General features: G+C 43.4%; 1 protein-coding gene across 1 annotated transcript; it reads right to left on the bottom strand.

The window, feature by feature from the left end:
* Nucleotides 1-1,781: 1,781 nt before the first annotated feature.
* Nucleotides 1,782-8,988, bottom strand: LOC122766253 (atrial natriuretic peptide receptor 1-like). The gene is made up of 23 exons (XM_044020963.1): nucleotides 8,953-8,988; nucleotides 8,453-8,564; nucleotides 7,653-7,785; nucleotides 7,440-7,572; nucleotides 7,238-7,342; nucleotides 6,825-6,927; nucleotides 6,588-6,733; nucleotides 6,421-6,493; nucleotides 6,046-6,190; nucleotides 5,879-5,965; nucleotides 5,652-5,795; nucleotides 5,417-5,538; nucleotides 5,162-5,300; nucleotides 4,929-4,977; nucleotides 4,727-4,828; nucleotides 4,309-4,428; nucleotides 4,062-4,155; nucleotides 3,758-3,845; nucleotides 3,413-3,552; nucleotides 2,804-2,956; nucleotides 2,626-2,724; nucleotides 2,237-2,328; nucleotides 1,782-2,155 (listed from the first exon to the last, which is right to left on the bottom strand). Exons 1-23 carry the CDS (start codon nucleotides 8,986-8,988, stop codon nucleotides 1,970-1,972), a joined length of 2,601 nt encoding a protein of 866 aa, XP_043876898.1. The 3' UTR covers nucleotides 1,782-1,969.
* Nucleotides 8,989-9,790: the final 802 nt, after the last annotated feature.

Here is a 9,790-nt window from a genome sequence, read left to right as displayed (position 1 = left end):
GCTTCAGGGACATGAGGACCAACACCAGGCAGCAGTTATAGTGGTGTTGTGCTTGCTTTAGCCACTAGAGGGAGCTGCTCTTCCTTTAAACAAGTCGTTCTCACAGAGACAGGATCCACAGAAGGGGACAGGACATATTTGTTTTTTCTATCTTTTCCTTCAAGACTGACATGTTTATGTTTAAATAAAATGTGTGAAATAAAGTTGATTATTTTTAAAACATATATCTCTTACAAGTCTGATTTACACATTTTAAAAGAATGATACTTGTTACGTGCTAGTTTGCCGACTTTTACAAAAATGCGTTCCCAAATAAGAAAAGTTTAGGAAACACGTGATTTACTTGTTTTTTATAAGAAACATTAGTTACATGATTATGTGGATTATTACAATTTTATCTGTCGCTTTTAGCTAATATATCAGCTAACTGCTAGCTAAAGGTGTATTTATTCCCTTTTAAATTTATAGTGGTTATAGTTTTTAGCTAATATATCAGCTACAGATGTATTTTATAGTTGTAGTTTTAGCTAATAAAGCAGCTAACCGCAGCTTGTGTCTTGAATAACTGGTGGACTGAAATGTGGACATTCAGACGTTTTTGAAGACGTCACAATTCCAAAACTCCCGAGCTTTCACAAAGTGTACACACACACACTCACGACATGAGGTGGGCGCCGCAACACACACAGTTAACACACACACATGTTTTTTGGGAATTTGTATCTTGTCGTAAAACGGTGACATGAAACGTATCCACTGAATCTAAACAAGAAGGAAAACAGAGCAGAGGGTTGCTTACAGACACATCTGCTCATTATCAGTGTGCGTAATGTATTCAGTAACTAAAAGCTGTGACACACACACACACACGTCTGTTTTGTAACGCTGCGTTTGATGTGCGCGTCCTCACAAATGTAAATTCTCCCTGCAGAGTGATAAGAGGGGGCGAGCGAACCCGAGCTTGAATGGGAGAGAGAAGAGGCTCTTGAGGTGAGTACTCATTCTATTAAGCAAAACACGCACGCACACACACACACACACACGCACATATGCACTCGCATGTGTAATTAAAAACCATGTTATCATCTGCTCCTCTCCATTCATCTCGTTCTGTGTTTTTGCTCCGAGGTTTGTTTTCTCAGTGAGATTTTCAAAGATCAAATAGACCAAAAAAATGGTCATAAATGTTAAATTATGACGCTTAAAAAAGGATATTCCCAGTGTTATGATGATAGAAATGATATATAAAAACATTTAAGCGTTCACCTGTAGCGGGTAGTATTGTTTTAATCACACAACGTGCTTCACAAAACAAAACTACATTTACGTGATATTGACTTCAGTCACAATGAAAATTAGAGCTGCAGGAATCTTATTTAGTGCATTAAAGGGATAGTTTATGGGTTTTTGTTGTCAGCCAAAACACTTTAGCCAAATATTGTACTTTGTAAACCACTCACTCTCCCACACCAAACCCCATAGAGACAACCAGTGATTTAACGATCCACTGCTGCCTCCATCACTACGGTCAAATGTCTTATTTTGTAAAATTCTGTGTTTGAAATCCTTTGTTCAGATTGACGTCAGTGACACAAAGTGACCACACGAGGCTCCTGTGTCCCTGTGAGCTAAAATCACTGATTTTCTCTGTGGTTTACAAACTTCAGTTTCCTGTTGGAAAAGTCTGTCTCACAGTGAGATAAAGACGTGAACGCGTTCTTGAGATATTGTAGACTTAAGCTGACGTACATTTTAAAATGCAAGTCTTTTGTTAAGTGGCTAAAAATCTGTTTTTTTGTTTTTTTGAAGTGTCTCAGGTCTGGTCCAGACACAGTAACCACACCTTCCGGTTTAAAGGGTTAAAACAATCTGAACACACAAATACATATAAATAACAACATGTATCACGTTACAAATGTAACTTGTTTTCCGGACTGTGAAACTGTGAACAAAAAAAAGACTACAGGACTCAGGACTGATCCAGGAGCAGGTCGTCGTTGTTCAGGAACCCGGGTATGGGCGCGTACAGCTCCCTCTCTTTCTCTTTCATCGCTGTCTCTGTCTCCATGGTGATGTGTTTGGTGGTCTTGGTGTCCCTGGAGACCAGCGACGTCTGCTTCCCCACCAGCCAGTGAGTGATCATGTCGCCTTTACCCTGGTGGTGGCAGCCGGTGTTTCAGGGCAGGTCTGACAGAACTGAACCGTGGTGTGTGTGTGTGTGTGTGTGTAGTCTCACCTTGACCTGCAGTGTTCCTCTACACTCCAGCACGTAGCCTCCGATCTCCTCCAGCAGGTAAAACACACTGGAGCTGCACTGGATCTTCAGAGCTGCAAAGACTCTGAGTTAGCGTTTGAACGACTTTGTTACCTGAGACATTAGCATTAGCTTTGTAGCGGTTACTGTATATTTATAGCGCTTTTCCGCTATACAGTTCTGGCATGACTCCGCACGGCTCGACTCGCAGTTTAGATAAATAACTGTATCGTCTGCGTAGAGGTGAATCTTTATTGAATAAATACACTGAAATTGATGGTTTCTGTAATCTGTTTAACTCAAACCTAAAACCCAAAGCTAGGCTTTATTGTGCTGGGAAAACATAAGGGAACATGACATAAACATGTTACCGAGGCTGGTGGACTCCATCCTGGACGCCGTGTTGACCGTGTCTCCAAAGAGACAGTAACGAGGCATCTTCGTACCAACAACCCCGGCGACCAGTGGACCTGGAGAGCAGGAAACGGTCATCAATGAATTGATTAGATATTCAGGTTTTTTTCCCTCTCTAATGACGTGTGTCTGTACCGGAGTGAATCCCGGCTCGTATCTGCAGCTGCATGCTGGGCTTGTGAGGGATCCTGAAGGTGCGACAGACGCCCACCAGGTCCAGAGCCATGCTGGCGATCTCCGAGGCGTGCAGGATACCGTTCTCCTGCGGCACGCCCGACACCACCATGTCTACACAAACACACAAAACAGTGAGAAACCCGGACCTCATTTTGGGGAAATCCAGGGTAGAATTAGGGTTATTGTTCAAAATATAAGAGGGTCCAGCTAAAGATAAAGGAGTAGAACCTGCAGTAGAACCTCAGTCGCAAGACCTAAACCCAAGTCCAAGCCACCAATCCATCCAAGTTTGTGCTAGCCTGTTCCTGTTCCTGAGTTTTCGGCCTCTACCTCGTGGGGTCAGAGATTTTTACACCGGATGCCCTTCCTGATGCAACCCTCCCATAGAAGTACACACTGGGTGTGGCCCCTTGTGGCTGGGGTCAATATAGAGTGTCCAATTGATAATGAGCAATGGGGACTCAAACCCAACCCCTGAACACCGCTTTAAGTTGTTTGTCGCAGTCCGACCCGTGGAGACTCATCGCAAACCCAACAGGCTTGTGTCACATATCTGCGCAAACTCACACGCGTCTCCGATGGTTTCCACCTTGTAGACGTCGTAGTTGTCGATGATGTCATCAAATGTCGTGTAGAGTTTGTTGAGGAAATCCACGACCTGGTACGGAGTGCTGCTGCAGGAGAGCTGCGTGAAGCCCACAATGTCACTGCACACAGATGAAGCGCCCGTACCGGTAAATGTACCGGTACCAGAAACGAGTATTAGAGATAGTATATCAGTTATATAAAGACACAATAGTTTGTTCTCAATATAAGGGGCCCTCCAAATAAATCTGAGGTGTTGACACATGAACAATGAGACAAAAACACAAATTTTATTTTCAAATGTCTTAAAAATCAGGAGGTATTTACCTGAAGAAGACAGTAGCGCTGACGTAACTCTGAGCCTGCAGTGGTTTACCCTGACGTAGATCATCAGCTACCTGCTTAGGAAGCATACCTGCAACACAGGAACACATTTTTAATAGAACCTTTTAAAAAAAGGGTGAAAAGAAAAATAGATAAATAAGTGCATCGTCTGCATAGAGGCGAATCCTTGCTGAACAAATTCAGTATTTTGCTATCCAATTGAAACAGATCTTTTTTTGTAATCTGTTCAACTCAAACCCAGGGGCAGTATCTAAACTGTTTAAAGGTACAGAAACGTGTGTCGTACTGTAGAGCAGCCGGTCGGTTTTCTGTTTCTCAAGCATCAGATCTTGAGTTCGCTCGGCCACCAACACCTCCAGATGTTTACTGTACTTCTCCATCTGAAAAGGAGCGAGTTGTACGATAAAATACATTCATAACGAGAGTCCGTAATAGATAAAAGACAGAATTTATGTAATATATCACGTGATGCAGGGCAAAGATGAAGCGTACGACAGAGGCCAGAGTAGAGATAACGTGATGTCTTTTTTTACCAGGTTCATCATCATGTCCACCGGGCTGACTTTGACGGGGTTGACGCGTTGGACAAACTTCTTGATTTGGTCAAACGTGGGTCGCTGGACAGGGTTATGAGAGCGGCATCGTCGGATCAGCTGTGGACACGCGGGAGACAAAAGACGGCGATAGGTGAGAATGTGTATCAAACAACAATTGCTAATTTAGGCCAAAAATAAATTGGATTTTGATTTGAAAACGACTAATTCTTCCACCAAAGTATATCAAATTTTAAATTGAAATTCAAATTGTGTGACTCTTATAGCTTATCGTGATTAGTTTTACGACCAAATCCGTCAAATTAAATTAAATTAAATTAAATTAAATTAAATTAAATTAAATTAAATTAAATTAAATTAAATTAAATGCTTGAAAAACAAAAATAAAACCACCCACCTCTACATAGTCAGCAGGACATGGACAGTTGTTGTCGGATTTGCTGGAGATCAGCTCAGGTAGAGGAGGACACCAGGTGGACTCCAGGTTAGACTCTTCTGCCTGGAAAAGGTTTATTACTTTCTTTAACAAAAAAAAAGAAAAAGAAAGCACTGCTTTCATTAAGTGCTACATTTGACCAAGAAACCAGAACGTCACTTACAGGGACAGGGTCGTTGCGAGTCGCGATCTCCAAGAGGATGATGGAATAACTGAAGAAACACAAAGAAGTTAAATTTGTCCATATTTACGTCCATGTCCGTGTGAGCAACACTGTGGGGACATAGACCTGTTCAGGTAAGGAAATTCATATTTAACAGTTTAGTTTTGTGTAAAGGTTAGATTTTGGTTGGTCATGGTGAAGGTCTGAGAAGGTCCGTGGTCCTCACAAGTTACCTAAACACGTCTCCAGCCAGTGTTGGCTCCATGTTTGTGTTTTGAAACTCGGGTGGCATGTACACCTCCATGAGTCTCTGGTGATAGGTGGAGAGAGGCTCCGCCCCGTCATTCCTGCGATACGTCCTCAGTCCGAAATCTGACGGAACACACCACACATCAATCAAAGTCAGGTTTTTAGCCTGTTTTATGTTTCAGAGAGAAGTTTTGAGGTTAGCCAATTAGCCTTACGCCCATTTTTACGTTTTACGCTACCTGTTATTTTACAAACCCAGCGGTCGTCTACGACACAGTTCATGGACTTGAGTCGACCGTGGCAGATCCTGTGTTGGTGAAGGTACGACATCCCTCTGGCGACGTCTGTGGCGAAGGAAAACCTGGCAGACGATCACAGTCGGAATCAACGTAACTGTGATTACTTATGTAAATTCATGTCTACTTAGTTCACAATCGTCTCTTAGGTCAGACGTTGAGTTGTTCGGAAACTTACCGGAAGCCCCAGTTGAGAGGGATTTCCTCGTTCAGGAGAATGTCGTTAAGGCTTCCTTTCGGACAGTACTCGGTCACTATGGCGATGTTTGGAACCTCAACACATCCTCCAATGAACTTACAAAGGTTTGGGTGATCGAGTTCCCTGAACAAAGGGAAAGACAGTGAGACAGTGTCGTACTGATAGAGGAAGGACGGCGAGTGTGTCTGCTTGTGTGAGCGTGTTACCGGATTTGTTTGACTTCCTGTCTGATGGTTCTGGACAGAGAGAATGTCTTTGTTTGAATCTTCTTTATGGCCACCGTTCTGCCGTCACTGCAGAAGAAAATGTGGTTCATATCTCCAAACTATATCCTCAGAGCATGAACAGACAGACGGATAAACAGGTAGCGTACTAAATCCCGGTGCAGGTGAACAGTGTTTTCCGGTTCCCCGGTTGTCCCACACACGAACTGAGAGCAGTCATACAGCTGGTATTACTGTCACTGTGCGCCATCGGTACACTCATGATACTGCCCGTGGTCAAACGAGCCTCATGGTCTGTAGAAAAGAGAGAGAGAGAGAGATAGGCTAACGTCACTGCTGCTACAGAGGATGACAAGTTCAAGACCTGGTGTAGGTGAGTTGTGTTACATTCCAGACCTATTTGGGACCAGTTTGGACCAAGCTGTTTCACATCTTTTGAGTTCTAAATCCGTCTGAACCAGAACTGACCTGATCATGAAAGTTCAAGCAGCTTGAACTGGTTGGCTCCGGATCTTTCTCCGTACCTTGTTTTATTGTCCAGAAGTCGATGATCCAGCTCTCGTCCCACAGCAGTTTCTGTTTCTGGTACCTCAGCCACTGCAGGGGACAAATTCTGCTGTTGATATCCATCGACTGTTGTTGGGTGTTTGTCGCTGGTGTTACATGTGAAGTGCGTTACGTCGCTACTCACCACAGCGGTCAGTATGAAGCAAAGGCAGAGGGAGCTGAGCGGGAGGCCAATGGACAACTTGGTGGTCGGAGCCATTGGGCATTGGCCACAGTCAGCCGGGCAAATGGAACAAAGCTCCGCCTCCTCACAGACGCTGTCTCCACAAACTTTGAGGAGTAAAGAACATTAAGTAGCTACTGTTTTAAATTGCAAAAAAAGGTCAATTTAGTCGAGGAAACCCTCAGAGATGCAACCCACCCACAGCAGGAAGTACGTTGCTCTTGGCCTCCAGAGCCACCTGCATCTCACCGACTCGTATGTGAGCGATGAGTGAGGTTAGACCTGGATGGATCAAAACCACCTGCAAGAAGAGCAAGGGGTTTAGAGGATCTGGATTTACTAAATCAGGAATTTGACGGTCACTACCAAAGCTGGCTTGTTGGAGCTAAAGTGAGGAGTTATCTGGAGTGCCACCAAGACTGATGACCGATTATTCTACTGGTTGTTACGTTATAGGAAGACGTGTGTCATCTGCATACAAAGGTATAAATGAATGTCCTGCTCTTCAAATTATTTTGGAAAAGATCATTCATTTTTTGGTAACCAGTTCTGAATCGTGTTCTCTATAAATCAGGAGTGTTTTTGAGATGCACGGATTGAGCGGACTTTACCTTCGCTGACCAGTTGGTCTGTGTCATTTTGCCAGACGTGGAGATGGTGTGCGTGAAGATTTTTCCGTCGTCCGGAATCCAGGGACCGCAGATGCTCTCCGTTGTCTGCAAGTGAGCGTACGTAAATCAAACATCTATCGATGCCACATGACATGAAATAGCCGTGAAACTGCCGCGGGACTTCCTGTCGGTGTGTGCGTACCATGTATCCCAGCGGACAGGAGTGGATGTTGGCGTGATGGATGCAGCAGTTCTCTCCGTCTGCGTCTTTCCAGTTGGCCGGACAGTCGCTGTGTTCGCAGAACCTCCGAGCTGCTTCCGCACTCGCGATGGAACTGCACGTGTAAACACAGCAGACCGGGGTCAGAACCCGGTTTGGAGCCAGTTCCAGTCTAAAAACCCAGTCGTTGTTAACCTGTGTGTGAAGATGTGGTTTTTGACCGCCCAGTCGTAGAAAGAGTCCCGCGCGGTGACCGAGTACGTGACACCGAACACCTCGCCGCTCTTCACTGTCTCAGGTGGACGCACCACCCAGGCCATTTCCAGACCTGAGGGACCAAACAGACATCTGGTCATCATGTGATTTATTAGAAAACAGTGTGTAGACAGGACACCAAACCCCATAGAGAAAATCAGTGATTTTAACATCCCAGCACACAGGAGTTGCTGATCCACCGCTGCCTCCATCACTAAGTTCAAATGTCTTATTTTGTCAAATTCGGCGTTTGAAATCCTTCGTTCAGATTGACCTCAGTGACACAAAGTGGGAACATAGACTTACTGTTCACAGTGCTACAATATTTACATTTTCAAATAATGTGTGTTATTTTTAAAAGCTCTGGTATTTCTGTATTTTGTTATTATTATAAATGATGTTTTCTTTGCTCCTGTTCTTCAGTTTTTATAGATTTTTCTCGTTTGTTGTGTGTCTTTCACTTTTTGTCCCTGTGACTGTTTGGATCCATTGCACAATTTTCTGCTGCACATTTTCAAATTTTTCACAGACAGATTTATGTCTTTGAGGCGCTCGGGTAAAAAAAACACACACAAATCCATTCAGAATCAGATGACAGGGGAAAAATGTGAGGTTAGGAAATTAAAAATAATCCGCTGAAACAGAATAAGGGAAATGTTACTGAGTCACAAATGAGTACAAATATTTAGCTTTGCAGGAATTTAATCAAATTGCGCCACCAGTGACAGATAGAGTCTCACCTCCACAGTCGATCATGTTCTGGTCGTTGGGTTTGTCGAGAGGCCAACAGTCGTACTCGCTGTTGTCCAAGTCGTGCCAACAACGCGTCGGAGCGACGCAGCAAACACTCGTCTGCTCAACAAAGACACAAGAGGAGCAAAAATCAACCAAACACTGAGGAAATGATGATTCCAAGTCCACACACTTCAGAAAACACCAGAGGACGAGTGACAAATACTGAACAGGGTTAGAAATGATCCATGAAATCAGATAAAATACCTCAGAACACAACAACAGACGACATAGAACAGGCAGGTGCGTTAAAGACAATAAAGAAATCGTTCATTTGCCAGAATTTCAAACGTGAACAATAAAAATGATCAGTTAAAAAAATCGTTCAAACAATCCACGTCTAAAACTAAAGTCAAAACAATCGTTGACGTTAAAGAAAATTGTTTTTTTCATCATTTGTATGATAATCAAAGCAGATGATTGATTGATTGATTAATTGATTACTCACCCAGAGAAGAAAACACAACCTCTGATGTTTCTTCATGATGATGCTGAAGTAAAGACAGAGAGACAGACAGACTGTGGACAATCTGATGGAGAGAGGGAGAGAGAGAGAGAGTCTGCTGTCTCCACTGCCCTCTTGTGGTGATTGATGATTCTCCACTTGATCCCTGATTCCACAGGTTCTTGCATTATATGACCACTCCTGTGTGCAGTGATGTTAAAATCACTGATTTTCTCTATGGGGTTTGGTGTGGTTTTGAAAAACAGATTTTATAAGAATCATCGTATAAAATCTATGTCAGTTTCAGTCTACGATGTCTTCAGAACACGTTTCACGTCTTTATCTCACTGTGAGACAGACTTTTCCAACAGGAAACTGAAGTTTGTAAACCACTCACTCTCCCACACCAAAGCCCATAGAGAAAAGCAGTGATTTTAACGTCACAGCACACAGGAGTTGTTGATCCACTGCTGCCTCCATCACTGAGTTCAAATGTCTTCTTTTGTCAATTCGGCGTTTGAAAACCTTTGTTCAGATTTAGCCCAGTGACACAAAGTGACCACAAGGGGCAGCAGTAGACCAGCAGCTTCTGTGTCCCCGTGTGTTAAAATCACTGATTTTCTTTATGGGGTTCGGTGTGGGAGAGTAAGTGGTTTAAAAACTTCGGTTTCCTGTTGGAAAAGTCCGTCTAACAGTGAGATAAAGACGTGAACGTGTTCTTTAAAGTTAAACTGACTAAAGCTGAGACTTTTGTCTGCTTGTTCTTTGTCTTTTAAGGTTAATTTCTGTGTTTACTGTCAACATGGAGACACAATCAGTCTCAGTCATGTCTCAACAGTGC

This window comes from Solea senegalensis, linkage group LG3, assembly GCF_019176455.1.
Source record: "Solea senegalensis isolate Sse05_10M linkage group LG3, IFAPA_SoseM_1, whole genome shotgun sequence".
NCBI classification, from domain to species: Eukaryota; Metazoa; Chordata; class Actinopteri; order Pleuronectiformes; family Soleidae; genus Solea; species Solea senegalensis.
This window is presented reverse-complemented; position numbering and strand designations above follow the sequence as displayed.

Excerpts from the sequence above, each read along its gene's own strand:
- LOC122766253 (XM_044020963.1), bottom strand. The coding sequence starts at position 8,988 with ATGAAGAAACATCAGAGGTTGTGTTTTCTTCTCTGG. Across the intron at positions 6,191-6,420 it reads CTTCTGGACAATAAAACAAG|ACCATGAGGCTCGTTTGACC; the intron begins GTACGGAGAAAG and ends TCTTTTCTACAG. Across the intron at positions 3,846-4,061 it reads AACCGACCGGCTGCTCTACA|GTATGCTTCCTAAGCAGGTA; the intron begins GTACGACACACG and ends CCTGTGTTGCAG.